This window comes from Anomaloglossus baeobatrachus, chromosome 8, assembly GCF_048569485.1.
Source record: "Anomaloglossus baeobatrachus isolate aAnoBae1 chromosome 8, aAnoBae1.hap1, whole genome shotgun sequence".
Lineage (NCBI taxonomy): Eukaryota > Metazoa > Chordata > Amphibia > Anura > Aromobatidae > Anomaloglossus > Anomaloglossus baeobatrachus.
The window spans coordinates 10,872,456-10,888,699 of record NC_134360.1 but is presented as its reverse complement, the minus strand read 5'-3'; the positions used below and the strand labels follow the sequence as shown (position 1 = coordinate 10,888,699).

Genomic DNA, 16,244 nt, shown 5'->3' with positions numbered 1-16,244 from the left:
GTCTCATGGACAGATGGACAAACTATGGACAACATGGACAGATGGACAAACATGGCAGACTACTAGAGACCATGACACAATCTCATCAGTCTATCAGTGTGAAAGAAGGGAATTTTGTTTACTTACCGTAAATTCCTTTTCTTCTAGCTCCAATTGGGAGACCCAGACAATTGGGTGTATAGCTACTGCCTCCGGAGGCCGCACAAAGTACTACACTTAAAAGTGTAAGGCCCCTCCCCTTCTGGCTATACACCCCCCCGTGGGAGCACGGGTCCTTCAGTTTTAGTGCAAAAGCAAGAAGGAGGAAAGCCAATAACTGTTTCAAAAACAAATTCAATCCGATAAACAATATCGGAGAACGTAAGTTATTAACATGAACAACATGTGCACCCGAAAAACAAATACCCTCAGAAAAACAGGGCGGGTGCTGGGTCTCCCAATTGGAGCTAGAAGAAAAGGAATTTACGGTAAGTAAACAAAATTCCCTTCTTCTTTTTCGCTCCTAATTGGGAGACCCAGACAATTGGGACGTCCAAAAGCAGTCCCTGGGTGGGTAAAATAATACCTCGCGATCGGGCTGTCAGGCAGCCCTTTCTTACAGGTGGGCCACCGCCGCCTGCAGGACTTGTCTACCTAGGCTGGCATCCGCCGAAGCGTAGGTATGCACCTGATAATGCTTGGTAAAAGTGTGCAGACTCGACCAGGTAGCCGCCTGGCACACCTGCTGAGCCGTAGCCTGATGCCGTAATGCCCAGGACGCACCCACGGCTCTGGTAGAATGGGCCTTCAGTCCAGAAGGAGTCGGAAGCCCAGCAGAACGGTAGGCGTGAAGAATTGGTTCCTTGATCCACCGCGCAAGGGTGGATTTGCCAAAACAAAAACAAGAGAGGCGATCTGCGGTTCAATACATATTTTTATTTGTATAAATTTTCATAAAAGTATGGACAAGTGAGGGGAGGAAAACAACGGTGTACATCACCGCAAACATTTAGGTACAGAATAATGTATACCAGGTATCTTCAGTAATACAAGATATAAGGTCATATCCAACAAGAGTGGAAGTCCTACAGTTAGGAGAAGGACCACATCGGGTCAATGCATCAATCTATTCCCGCTGGAACACCAATTGATAGGCAATATAAGCCATATCCATAACAATCCATATAAATATCCAAGCAGGAAGGATTGAGTCAGGAGATTGGAAGCTTGCGACCCTTTATGCTGACCAGCGACCAGGATAAAGAGTGCATCCGAACGGCGCAGAGACGCCGTGCGGGAAATGTAGATCCTGAGTGCTCTCACCAGGTCCAACAGATGTAAACCCTTTTCAAATTGGTGAACTGGATGCGGACACAAAGATGGTAAAGTGATATCTTGATTGAGATGAAAGGAAGATACCACCTTGGGAAGAAACTCTGGAATTGGACGCAGTACTACCTTGTCTTGGTGAAACACCAGGAAGGGAGATTTGCAAGATAACGCCACCAGCTCTGACACTCTCCGAAGAGACGTGACCGCCACCAGAAAAGCCACTTTCTGTGAAAGCCGAGAAAAGGAAATCTCCTTCATAGGCTCGAAAGGCGGCTTCTGGAGAGCAATCAGAACCTTGTTCAGATCCCAGGGTTCCAATGGCCGTGTAATACTTATTATATGTTCTGAGGATTTCGATAGCGTAGGGCAATGACAATCAGAGACGAGTTCTGGGTACAAGATGTTTTATAACATGTAACCACGGTAGATACACAACAGAACAAACACAGTAACACAATAACACATGTAATACCTTCCCGAATCGGAGCGGAGGGAATTCCCGGGGCCACGCACCGGACTCCCCCAGGGAGACCACCAGAGCGAACCCCTATACAGGGACTGTCCGGCAATCACCCCGGAAGGCCTAAATGCGCAGCAGCCGGGACACAAGGGGCAAGCGGTAAAGTCCAGGAGTGTCCGTACGGGATGATTGTCCAGAGTGGTTACGAACCGGAGAGAACCAGGCAGAGTGCTGACCGAAGATGGCAGACGGAATCCGGGCACAGCTTTGAAGAAACCGGGTATGGTCCAGAGTCGGTCGGTAGTCTTTAGGAGGATCCAGAGGCAATCAGGATTAGCAGCAGCAAAGCAGGAGCACACAGCAAGCAGTATACTCAGGCACTGGACTGGGCTGAGAGGCGGCCTTTTAAGCAGCTGGACAGGAAGTAGGGCAACAGAACCTTAAACTCCATGTTAACTGAGGGCAAGCTCATTCAAAAGAGAACTGGAAAACCTGGAAACCTGACAGGCCGCTTGTAAGGGGGAATGAGATGACAAACCCCTTGCAGGAACGTGCGTACCTTAGGAAGTCGCGCCAGGCGCTTCTGAAAGAATACGGATAGCGCAGAGACTTGTCCTTTAAGGGAGCTAAGCGACAAACCTTTTTCCAACCCAGACTGCAGGAAGGAAAGAAAAATAGGCAATGCAAATGGCCAGGGAGAAACTCCCTGAGCAGAGCACCAAGATAAGAATATCTTCCACGTTCTGTGGTAGATCTTGGCGGAGGATGGTTTCCTAGCCTGTCTCATGGTGGCAACAACATCATGAGATAAACCTGAGGTCCCTAGGATCCAGGACTCAATGGCCACACAGTCAGGTTCAGGGCCGCAGAATTCAGATGGAAAAACGGCCCTTGAGACAGCAAGTCTGGACGGCCTGGTAGCGCCCACGGTTGTCCTACCGTGAGATGCCACAGATCCGGGTACCACGACCTCCTTGGCCAGTCTGGAGCGACGAGAATGGCGCAACGGCAGTCGGACCTGATTTTGCGGATCACTCTGGGCAACAATGCCAGAGGTGGGAACACATAAGGTAGTCGGAACTGCGACCAATCCTGAACTAAGGCGTCTGCCGCCAGAGCTCGGTGATCGTGAGACCGTGCCATGAAAACCGGGACCTTGTTGTTGTGCCGTGACGCCATCAGGTCGACGTCCGGCATCCCCCAGCGGCGACAGATCTCCTGAAACACGTCTGGGTGAAGGGACCATTCCCCTGCGTCCATGCCCTGGCGACTGAGAAAGTCTGCTTCCCAGTTTTCCACGCCTGGGATGTGAACTGCGGATATGGTGGATGCTGTGTTTTCCACCCACGTCAGAATCCGCCGGACTTCTTGAAAGGCTTGTCGACTGCGTGTTCCCCCTTGGTGGTTGATGTACGCCACCGCTGTGGAATTGTCCGACTGAATCCGGATCTGCTTGCCCTCCAGCCACTGTTGGAAGGCTCGCAGAGCAAGATAGACTGCTCTGATTTCCAGAACATTGATCTGAAGGGTGGACTCTCTCTGAGTCCACGTACCCTGAGCCCTGTGGTGAAGAAACACTGCTCCCCACCCTGATAGGCTCGCATCTGTCGTGACCACCGCCCAGGATGGGGGTAGGAACGACTTTCCTTTTGACAATGAGGTGGGAAGAAGCCACCATCGGAGAGAGTCCTTGGTTGCCTGAGAGAGGGAGACATCCCTGTCGAGGGACGTCGACTTCCCGTCCCATTGGCGGAGAATGTCCCATTGTAGAGGGCGCAGATGAAACTGCGCGAAAGGGACTGCTTCCATTGCTGCCACCATCTTCCCTAGGAAATGCATGAGGCGCCTCAAGGAGTGGGACTGGTTCTGCAGGAGAGATTGCACCCCTGTCTGCAGAGAGCACTGCTTGTCCAGTGGAAGCTTCACTATCGCTGAGAGAGTATGAAACTCCATGCCAAGATATGTTAGTGATTGGGTCGGGGTTAGATTTGACTTTGAAAAGTTGATAATCCACCCGAAACTCTGGAGAGTCTTCAGTGCCACGTTCAGACTGTGTTGGCATGCCTCTTGAGAGGGTGCCTTTATAAGTAGATCGTCCAAATACGGGATCACGGAGTGACCCTGCGAGTGCAGGACAGCTACTACTGCTGCCATGACCTTGGTGAAGACCCGAGGGGCTGTTGCCAGCCCGAAAGGTAACGCTACGAACTGCAGGTGTTCGCTTTCTATAACGAAGCGTAGAAAACGCTGATGCTCTGGCGCAATCGGCACGTGAAGATAAGCATCCTTGATGTCTATTGATGCTAAGAAATCTCCTTGAGACATTGAGGCTATGACGGAGCGGAGAGATTCCATCCGGAGCCTCCTGGTTTTTACGTGTTTGTTGAGCAACTTTAGATCCAGGACGGGCCGAAAGGACCCGTCCTTCTTTGGCACCACAAACAGATTGGAGTAAAAACCGTGACCTTGTTCCTGAAGAGGAACGGAAGTCACCACTCCTTCCGCCTTTAGAGCGGCCACCGCCTGCAGCAGAGCATCGGCTCGGTCGGGCGGTGGGGAAGTTCTGAAGAAACGAGTTGGAGGACGAGAGACGAATTCTATCCTGTACCCGTGAGACAGAATGTCCCTCACCCAACGGTCTTTGACCTGTGACAGCCAAATGCCGCCAAAGCGGGAGAGCCTGCCACCGACCGAGGATGCGGAGAGAGGAGGCTGAAAGTCATGAGGAAGCCGTCTTGGTAACGGTTCTTCCTGCTGTCTTTTTTGGGCGTGACTGCGCCCGCCAAGAATCTGAGCCTCTCTGATCCTTTTGAGTCCTCTTGGACGAGGAGAATTGGGACCTGCCTGAGCCTCGAAAGGACCGAAAACCAGACTGACCCCTCCTTTGTTGGGGCTTGTTTTGTCTGTGTTGAGGTAAGGATGAGTCCTTACCCTTTGAGTGTTTAATGATTTCATCCAAACGCTCCCCAAACAATCGGTCACGAGAAAAGGGCAAACTGGTGAAGCACTTCTTGGAAGCAGAATCTGCTTTCCATTCTCTCAACCACAGGGCTCTGCGCAAAACCACGGAGTTGGCTGACGCCACCGCCGTACGGCTCGTAGAGTCCAGGACAGCATTAATCGCGTAAGACGCGAATGCAGACATTTGAGAGGTCAATGGTGCCACCTGCGGGGCAGATGTACGTGTGACCGAGTCGACTTGTATAAGCCCAGCTGAAATAGCTTGAAGTGCCCATACGGCTGCGAAAGCTGGCGCCAACGACGCTCCAATAGCTTCATAGATGGATTTCAGCCAGAGCTCCATCTGCCTGTCAGTGGCATCTTTAAGTGCCGCTCCATCTTCTACTGCAACTAAGGATCTAGCTGCAAGCCTGGAGATTGGAGGGTCCACCTTGGGACACTGGGTCCAACCCTTGACCACGTCAGGGGGAAAAGGATAGCGTGTATCTTTAAGCCGTTTAGAAAACCGCTTCTCAGGATAAGCTGCATCTCTAAAGTCAGCGTGGTCCAGAAAAGTGCTTAATTTACGCTTGGGATATCTGAAATGGAATTTCTCCTGCTGTGAAGCTGCCTCCTCCTCAGTAGGAGCTGGCGGAGAAATATCTAACATCCTATTGATGGACGCTATAAGATCATTCACTATGGCGTCACCATCCGGTGTATCCAGATTGAGAGCGGACCCAGGATCAGAATCTTGATCAGTTACATCCGCCTCATCACCCATAGATTCGTCCCGCTGGGATCCTGACCAGTGAGACGAAGTTGAGGGCCCCTCATAACGAGCCCGCTTAGGTTGTCTGGGACTGTCGTCCGAGTCAGAATCGTCACCCTGGGGTGCATGTGACACCCCCGGAGCTTGGAAGTGTTCCAGTTGAGGGGGACCAGGGAGCAATGATGCCCCAGTGTCCATGGTCTGAGTTACTGGTCTAGACTGCAATGTTTCAAGAATCTTTGACATGGTCATAGACAATCTGTCAGCAAAAGCTGCAAACTCTGTTCCTGTCACCTGGACAGCATTCACAGGTGGTACACCCTGGGTCACGTCCAGCAGAGGCCCCGGCTGTGCAAGTTGCACAGGGGCCGAGCACTGCACACAATGGGGGTCAGTGGAACCTGCCGGTAGAGCAGCCCCACATGCGGTACAGGCAGCATATAATGTTTGTGCCTTGGCACCCTTGCGTTTTGCGGACGACATGCTGTTGCCTCCTTGTAATCTAGGAGGGTATATAGCCGAGAATCACCAGCGACCGTACAGTACAAAGTATTTGCAAACACAAAATACTCAGTATACAAACGGCACAAGTGGGGGTGAGCCCTTGAGGGCTGCTTACCGCCCGCTGAACAGCGGGTATGAGGCCGTAGAATCCCGTGTCTGGGTCTCCCCGTCTCCCCTCTGCAGCTCAGCGTGCAGGCAGGAATGGCTGCCGGCGTTCTGTGAAGAGGGGCGGACCGTGGGCGTGCCACAAACAAAGAGCGGGAAACTGCGTCCTACTGTGCCTGGTGTGAGGGCTGGAGTATGTAAAAACGACTCCAGCCCTCAGCGCTGATGCTCTGTACAGCGTCCCGCCCTCCTCCTGACTGGCAGGTGCGGAGGCGGGAACGAACGAACTAGGCCGCAAAAGCCGGGGACTGTAGTAATAAGCGCGGCCGTGATATATGCACGGCCAGCGCGGAAGTCCACGGCGCACCACAAGTCCCAGCCGCGTCGCAGTCCCAGCGGCCGGCGCGACCGTTCTCCCTGAGTCTACCCACTCAGCTAAGCTGAAGTGAGGAAATGGCACAAGCGCAGCAGCGCTGTTGTCCCCGGCGCACTAACACACCCAGCAATGCTGCGGTGTGCGCGCGTATGCACGGGGACACAGAGTACCTTGACGGAGCAGGGCCATGTCCCTGACGATACTCAGCTCCAAATCCAGCGGCTTCTCCAGGGGCTGCGGATGGAGCACGGTCTCTGTGCCTGGAGACTGGTAAAATCCCACTTCGCCCAGAGCCCTAATGGGGATGGGGAAGGAATCAGCATGTGGGCTCCAGCCTCCGTACCCGCAATGGGTACCTCAACCTTAACAAGCACCACCGACAGAAAGTGGGGTGAGAAGGGAGCATGCTGGGGACCCTTGTATGGGTCCTCTTTTCTTCCATCCGACATAGTCAGCAGCTGCTGCTGACTAAACAGTGGAGCTATGCGTGCGTGTCTGACCTCCTTCGCACAAAGCAAAAAACTGAGGGACCCGTGCTCCCACGGGGGGGTGTATAGCCAGAAGGGGAGGGGCCTTACACTTTTAAGTGTAGTACTTTGTGCGGCCTCCGGAGGCAGTAGCTATACACCCAATTGTCTGGGTCTCCCAATTAGGAGCGAAAAAGAAATAAGGTTACACCGTGACTTTGGCTTCATAATGGAAACTTCCAGACGTTTGTTGCACACTATGTGCGTAGCTACAGCTAATTGGTGTGATGCCACCTTCACGTCCCCCAAAATTTCTATGCAACATTTTTTTGGTCTCATGATTACCATTTAAAACATTTTTAGGGTAATAAAGAGATGTAAATGAAAGCTGCACCAAAGTAGCAAAAGCACATGCAAAAGTGGGAATCATAAGACCAAAGTTGCCGAGTAGCCCTCTCCTCGATGCCAAATTCAGAAGAGGTGGCAAAAAGTAGCAGGGTCTAATAGCCACAATCAGTAACCATCATTAAAACCTCAACATCTCACAGTATAAAGAAGAGGAATAATAACAGCAAACATTCTTATTGTACAGGGCACTGGGTTCATGCACAGATTAGTTATTTCTAGAAACAAACAATGGTATGAAATAACACTTTTTTAATTTTTTAATTGTTTCTTCCATTAGTCCTAAAATACACAAACTAATAATTACACGTACATCACTAAGTGGCGAGATCTCGCACCGACCCCACTGCAGACCCCCCCTCCCGGATGGACAGGACTGTACACAGCATGCCATGTCCCCCCGCTCATGCCGCATGCATTTACCAAGTATAAGATATTATAACTTGATTTAAAAATGAAAAAAAAATAAATAAATGTATCAATGTCCGGATGCAAGATCACATTCAAGGGGTCTCAGAGAAAGAAAGCGAGATGCATGGAAAAAACAATCACAAGGAAATCCGCAGGTTACAAAAGTTGTAAACAAATACAGAATGTGGTCATTGATACAAGGTATCTCTGCGGGTTCCTGTTCTTACCGTAGGTGGCCCGGTTGGGTCAATTTCTGGTGGCTTTGAAGAAATTAAAAGTATTGTTAAATTAAAAGTGAAGATATTCTGTATTGGAAAGTTATGAGTAACTAGTGATGAGCGAGCACTCGAGTACACCAGTCGCACCCGCCGGACGTCTGACCCGCTCGTTACGAGTAACATCTATAATAGTAAGTCGTTACCTCCTTTTAACAAGCACAAGTGTGCAAAATACGGTAAGTGAAATGTCCGTCCCAACCATGGAGCAAAAATGATAAATTACTATAGATTAGCTGTTTGAGTCAATTCACTAGCTGAGCCAGCCCCCTTCTCCATCACAGATAATGCATAGAGAGGATGGGAGGCTGGCTGAGATAATGCAGTGAGACTGACGGGCTTCCCTGCATCACACCTCCAACACATCGGGGGGGGGGGGGGGGTGTAGAAGCTTTCTGCTTATATCGAATAGAAGGTACATGTGGAGATTCCAAAACAGGGCCCCACATTTTCTCAGCCAGCCCCCTTCTCCATCACAGATAATGCATAGAGAGGATGGGAGGCTGGCTGAGATAATGCAGTGAGCCTGACGGGCTTCCCTCCATCACACCTCCGACACATCGAGGGGGGGGGGTGTAGAAGCTTTCTGCTTATATCGAATAGAAAGTACATGTGGAGATTCCAAAACATAGCCCGAAATTTTCTCAGCCAGACCCCTTTTCCATCATGGATAATGCATACACAGGAAAGGGGGCTAGCCTAGTTTAGGAAATGCCTAGATTTAGATAGCTCTGGATAAATTCTCAATTCCCTTATCGGAAAATGACCCACTGGCCCCTGTGGCTACTAAGTAATTCATAGAGAAGGGAGGTCCGTATCCGCATGGTTGATATCCAGCACATTATCAAGTAAATTAAAGGGAATCTGTCACCAGGATTTCTCCACTTAATCTGGGAACAGCATAGTGTAGAGACAGAGACCCTGATCCAGTGATGTGTCATTTACTGAGCTGCTTGCTGTAGTTTTGATAAAATTAATGTTTTATCAGCAGCAGATTATCAATAGAGTAAGGCTGGTTTCACACTACGTTTATTTAACATCCGTCCATAACGTTTTTTTAGCGGAAAAACGGATCCAGTGCAAATGCGTTTTCACTTCAATGCATTTGCAATGGACTCGCGTTAATATGCGTTCACCTGCGTTTGCGTGCGTTATAGTGAGGATCCAGCGACTTGCAGTTTTTTTAACATCTTTCAAAAACGCTACTTGTAGCGTTTTTGAGCTGCGTCCAAATACTGCATGTCACCGGATCCTGACTAAACAGCACGCAAACGCATGTGAACGCTGGCATGCTGATAGACAGGATCCTGCTTGCTCTACTGAGCATGCCCAGAACCAGTCTCGCGTGATCTGTCTCTCCTCCTCCCTCCCTCACCCTCTCTCTCTATCTCTGTCTTTCCCCCTTCCTCTCTCTCCCACCTGAGAGCTGCGGACACTCGTAACCAAGGTAAATATCGGGTAACCACTTCTCTTAGTTACCCGATGTTTACATTGGTTACGTGTGCAGGCAGCCCGGCTCCTAGCAGCTGCAGACACTCGTAACCAAGATAAATATCGGGTATCCAAGCAAGTATACCCGATGTTTACCTTGGTTACCAGCGTCTGCAACTGTCAGAAGCCGGCTCCCAGTCTAGTTCCCCTCACTCCCGATCACATGACTCCAATGCCCGCCCCTAAACATCCAGTGACAGGATCCTGCAAAATAACAGATGCGTTTGCATGCGTTTTTTGCTGTAAAAGCAGGATCCGCTTTTGCAGCAAAAAAACGTTCCTGACGCATGTTAAATAAACGTAGTGTGAAACCAGCCTAATCCTGCTGCCATGTAGTCATCCATAATAATGAGCTCTGTATAACCCCGTCCCCACCACAGGTTTCTGCCTATGCACAGTGTATAAAGAAAAATGACAATCAGTGGTATAGGCGGAGTTAGAGTATGTCCAAAGACATACAGATAGGGACTCTAGATTGTGAGCCCCAATGGGGACAGTGTTGCCAATGCATGTAAAGCGCTGTGGAATTAATAGCGCTATATAAATGAATAAAATTATTATTATTATTATTATATAGTTATACACAGAAAGCTGCCAATCAGTGGTGTGGGAAGATTTATACACAGAAAGCTGCTTATCTTTGGTGTGGGCAGAGTTAAACACAGAAAGCTGCCAATCAGTGGTGTGGGCGGGGTTATACACAGAAATCTGCAAATCCGTGCTGTGGGAGGAATTATACACAGAAAGCTGCCCATCAGTGGTGTGGGCAGGGTTATACACAGAAAGCTACCAATCAGTGCTCTGGGAGGAATTATACACAGAAAGCTGCCAATCAGTGGTGTAGGCAGATTTATACACAGAAAGCTACCAATTAGTGGTGCTGGCATAGTTATACAAAGAAAGCTTGCAATCAGTGGTGTGGTCGGGGTTTACACAGCTGCCAATCAGTGGTGTTGGTGGAGTTCTACGCAAAAAGTTGCCAATCAGTGGTGTGGGCAGGGTTATACAGAGCCCAGCAGTCAGGGAACTGCAGCAAAGAAAACTGCAGCAAGGAGACCTGAAAGTAACTTATCACTGGAATAAGAGTCTATGCCCCTACATCTCGCTGCCCTCAGATAAGGGGGCAAACATCAGGTGACAACTTCCCTCTAAAGGAGTACTACATCTACTTTGTTACAAGTTATTTGGATGATTTGCAAAAATAAATTAAAAGAAGTCATAACTAACAATTTAGCTATGAAATCCGCCGCGGTGTCCTCGTGTCAGACCCCTTATCGCAGTATTGGACGCTCTACTTATCGCTCTCTGTGTGGTCATGTGATGAAACGGGCTGGATGTTTGGTTCAATTAGCTAAGCCAGGCCCCTTCTCCATCACAGACAATGCATAGACAGGATTGGAGCTGGCTTGGATAATGGAGTGAGCCTGACGACCATCCCTCCATCCCATCTGTGACACGGGGGGGGGGGTGTAGAAGTTGTGTCCAATCATGGATAATGTGTAGAGAGAAAAGGGGGCTGGCTTTGCTAACGACATGACCAAAAACCATTTCATCACTTCCCCAACGCAGAGAGCGGCAGAAACGCTGGGCTTGTGTTGGAAGAAAAGTAAATGTGGAGGTTGTAAGACTGGACCCAAAGCAAAATCTACGAGACCCTAACTCACCCAGTGCCATCTATTATTGTGGTGTGGTAGGTGGCAGAGTGGCTTTAGGCCCCCCCATACACCAGGCAAACACATTTGCACCCCTAAAAGCCTCCATACTGATATACCATAGAGGACGGAGGAGAATAACCGGACGGGGGGACCGATGTGTCCTGAGCGGGAGGAACGGATGACGGTGGGGAATCGGAGAACAGCGACAGTGAAGGATCAGTGACAATTACGTCGTCTATTATCATTTTATTTTTAAATGCCTATTCTGTCTACAAAAAAATACTTAAAGGGAACCAGCCAGCAGGACTATGCCTTTACATCACAGCAAAATCCTGGTGGTTGGTTCCCTTTAAGGCGATAATCACATATCAGTGATTGAAAAAGGAGTAAAAAAACACGTATAAAAATGTGTTTTATATGATATCATCATTAGCCACATATGTAAAATCCGCTATTTCCATTACAACATCCTCGCGATGCTTCTTCGGAAACGTTAATGTGGAAGCGAATGGAGGATTCTAATTGAATCTGTTTCTTTACATTAAGACAAATCACACACAACGCGGCTCATTAAGAGGAAGGATCACAGAAGGTCGGGGAGTCTGGCGCCAAGGGAAGAGGTCACGACCCCGGCAGGAAAGGTCCTATTATATGTCCATGGTGTGAGGAAGCCACTAGTGCCACCTACTGGCGGTAGCTCCCTGTAAGTAATGTCCTTCATTTCTACAAGCCTTCAGACAGGACTGAGGATATTTAATCAGAAAGACACAAATCTACAGACTGTTTTGAGGTATTTGCCCCCTTCATACAAAGATGGACCCCTTAAAAGAGTTTTTTGGGTACACAGATAATTAAACTTTCATAAAGCCAATGAGAAATAAAGAAACTTCATAATCTACTTGCTGTTAAAATTCTGCTGTTTCTGAGCTGTCACATGTGGTGACGTGACCTCCAGCCCCTTCAAAGCACAGAGTAGAGAGACTTCCTGTCTGTGCTTTGAAAGAAACAATGGCTTTCAGTCAAGCACAGCTCTGAATGCAGGGGGCGGGGTCATCCAGCAGCTCTGCAGTGTGATTTGACCAGTGATGTCATGGGGGAGTGGCCTGTGACCTTTAGCTAGTTTTAAAATAGTAACAAGTATGACACTTTTTTGGTGAACGGAATCTTGTGGCCCCTGTTCAACTTAACCCTTGAGGTGGCAATACGACCCCGTGCTCTTGAAAGTGGCAGCGACACCTAACAAACTTTGGGCACACAGCATGTGTCCCAGATAAAATTGCCGTATACCCCCAACCTAAGAGAGGGCGACTTATTACAGGGACGGGCAGGTCCCAGCCCGCACCCACAATGCATTGTAGTCTAGGAATTAGGATTAGGTCTACACTGATTTTTTTCTTTTTTGTAATTAGGAAACATGTAAAACAAAAGGGCAATAATGTCTGACACTAAAGCAAACAACACTGGGACCCAATGTAAAATGAAAACCAAGAGCAGAAGATTTCTAAGTTTATTAGTGTCTGAAATAATGGAAGAAATAGGCTCAGTCACTGGCGGCTCCATCATCACAATCGCTGCATCGAGAAATATTTCCAGATTGCGGGTTAAGAGGCGATCGATGGTGCGCGGTGACGGGTGCAGACGGTGACGTCCAGTGCTCGGGTATCCGTGCGACACACGTGCTCTGTGACAACCGTGTTTACAGCCAAACGTGAAAAGAAGAAATAATGCACAAAATCTATGTAAAGACGAGGAAGCCACATAGCGTTACAAAGAAGCCCTTACCGGAGGGGGAAATGCATCTGGCCTCAAGAAGAAAAGGACTCGTATGGACCCTCAAGGCCTCCATACATATAAGACGAACGTCGGCTGGACCTACCTGTATTGCCGGACTCGGCCGATGGTCTAATGTGTATGGGGGGCCCCGATAGATCAGATCTGGGGTGATAAGGATCCGCCATGTCCAATTTTGGACTGCAGATCCTACCTGTATCACCGGGCTCAGCAGATAGTCTAATGTGTATGGATGCGCCCCAATAGATGATGTGTGGGGAGATAAGGATCCGCCATGTCCAATTTTCAACTGCAGATCCTACCTGTATCACCAGACTCTAATTGTTATGGGGGGCCCCCGATAAATGATGTTTGGAGTGAAAAGGGCCCGGCATGTCCGATTTTGAACTGCAGATCCTACCTGTATCGCTGGGCTCAGCCGATGGTCTAATGTGTATAGGGGGCCCCAATAGATGATGTCTGGGGAGATAAGGATCCGCCGTGTCTCATTTTGGACTGCAGATCCTACCTGTATCGCCGGGTTCAGCCGATGGTCTAATGTGTATAGGGGGCCCCAATAGATGATGTCTGGGGAGATAAGGATCCGCCGTGTCTCATTTTGGACTGCAGATCCTACCTGTATCGCCGGGTTCAGCCGATGGTCTAATGTGTATGGGGGCCCCCTGATAAATGATGTCTGGGTTGATAAAAATCTGCTATGTCTGATTTTGAACTACAGGTCCTACCTGTATCGCCGGGCTCAGCCGATGGTCTAATGTGTATAGGGGGCCCCAATAGATGATGTCTGGGGTGATAAGGATCCGCCGTGTCTCATTTTGGGCTGCAGATCCTTTTCTTCTCTATTAAGTAACCGCCAGAGATTTGACAATGGCTCTACACAAGAGCATTAAAAAAAAATAAATGAACACTCTCTTTACTGATCCCCCGCCTCTCCTGTTCCATCCCTTCCTGGGTCCCCCGCCGGTCTTTATTCTTTCTGCTCCATAGATACATGGTGCAGCGATCTGAAGCAGAGAGAACAAACACGAATTGGGGAACCTGGAGTGCCGCGGAACGGAAGAGGTGAGGGTATATCCGCCACTGCTGCTGGTGCAACCTCAATTCTCACCTCCCTTTTTGCAGGGGTGACTGCTACCACTGACTGGTCCCATCGGTGTTACAGAGTAATCCATGCCCGTGTTATATCTTTCCGTTGGCTAATTGGGCGATGGATCACAAATATAAACAGGAGCAGGGGTATTTCACTTTGCACTTGATGACTCAGGTCTGGATAAAACCACGTTTCTAGAGCTATCGGCAAAAACAAACAGATGCGCGACCGTCGCTTGGTTTCTACCGAGGGTTTTGCAAAGTTGGTCAACGTGCATTTAAGTGAACCGGTATAAAAAGTGGCATCGTCTGCCACCAGTGTGCATGGCGAAAATCGGGGTATTGCAGAGAGTCGTCTGCCGCCAGTGTGCATGGCGAAAATCGGGGTATTGCAGAGAGGGAGGTTTGGATTAATGGACGGGAGCGGAAGGAATGTTAATGAGCCAGGAAGCTGCTCTGTGCGGTTAGGCCGTAATTCACACGTGTTACATACTTGCCTGCAGAAATTTCTAGGGATGAAAAAAAACAGTTGGTTACAATATGTTCCAGGTTGGTGAATATTTCATTAATAATGTGCAACTGGATTTTACATGACGGCTCGTCAGCACGAGGAGGATTCTTCCCCGCATTTGCTGTAGCTCGTGTGCAAAAAAACACATCGACTGTTATGGCGCCTGTGTCATTACAAAGAATACAAACTATCTACGTAAAAAAAAATATAAATTATGTGCAGGATTTAGGTGCCGAAAAGAAAGCAAAAAGCAATTATATAGCGAAAGAAACATAAATACAACAAGGGAAGGCAGAAAAGAGGACCATTGCCGACTATTAAAGGGCTAAACCCAGTACACTAACATATTACTGAACAAGAGGAACAACTGGGAATCATAGTCCAAATTATCAAAAAATAATAAGTCAAACTAATCACTTGCAAAAATATAGAAATTTTTTATTACATAATTATTATAGCAAGAGATAGATCATCATATGGAATAATTTACACATTCATAAAAAGGTTTAACAAAAGGGGGGGGATCATGACGGTCAAACATTTAGGTACAACCAAACAACCATGGGGGTGAGATATTAGGTCTAAATCTATATGTATTAAGCATAATACAAAAGAATCACATATACTGATGTACAACCATCAAAAAACATACAATTGTATGGATATTGCGCCAAAACATTTTATACTTCCAAGTGGATACATAGATGAAAAGATAGACCAAAATACTGCCAAAGACTGGGGCCATAGTAAAATCAAAAAAACCATTCCAACAGGAATGTAAGTCCCCCAGATCCAATACACAGCAAATGCCAGGCAGTACTCACTTACCCATGGTAGTATAGATGCCAGTTGAAAACGTGCCTTGACGCGCTCGTTTCAATAGACGGACCCCCGAGGAAGCTATTTAAACGTGCGCGTCGGGGCACGTTTTCAACTGGCATCCACACTACCATGGGTGAGTACTGCCAGTCTTTGGCAGTATTTAGGTCTATCTTTTCATCTATGTATCTACTTGGAAGTATAAAATGTTTTGGCGCAATATCCATACAATTGTATGTTTTTAGATGGTTGTACATCAGTATATGTGATTCTTTTGTATTGTGCTTAATACATAGAGATTTAGACCTAATATCTCACCCCCATGGTTGTTTGGTTGTACCTAAATGTTTGACCGTCAGGATCCCCCCCTTTTGTTAAACCTTTTTATGAATGTGTAAATTATTCTATATCATGATCTATCTCTTGCTATAAAAATTATGTAATAAACATTTTCTATATTTTTGCAAGTGATTTGAGTGAGTTTATGACTTATTTTTTGATAATTTGGACTATGATTCCCAGTTGTTCCTCTTGTTCAGTAATATATAGCGAAAGAAGTAAGAAGAAACGAGGGGAGAAAACAGAGCTAAAGAAAATGAGCCCAGACGGGTGCAAGAGTGTCACAAAATCATCTTAGGCTCAATTCACAATAAGATTTTGTTTGGAGCAAATTTTCCTTTTCCTTTTGAAAAACCCAACAAGTAAATATTTTCTGCAAGTTTCAGTGGTAAAATGCATCTTCTGTACAGTGCAGGGGAAGATTGCTGCTATATAGAAAAAAAAGCAGCATGTCAATTCTTGAGACGTTTCTTCTAAAAAAAAATACAAAAAACCTTTCCAAATTTGACTATGGTATTGAAGC

The 16,244-nt window shown here is 47.8% G+C and overlaps 1 protein-coding gene across 1 annotated transcript in view; it reads right to left on the bottom strand.

The window, feature by feature from the left end:
- Positions 1–16,244, bottom strand: part of CACNA1D (calcium voltage-gated channel subunit alpha1 D) — a 390,642-nt gene that overhangs the window by 78,242 nt on the left and 296,156 nt on the right. The window contains exon 32 of the mRNA XM_075321032.1: positions 7,979–8,011. Within this exon, the coding sequence (XP_075177147.1) occupies positions 7,979–8,011 (33 nt within the window). The remainder of the gene's footprint in view (positions 1–7,978; positions 8,012–16,244) is intronic.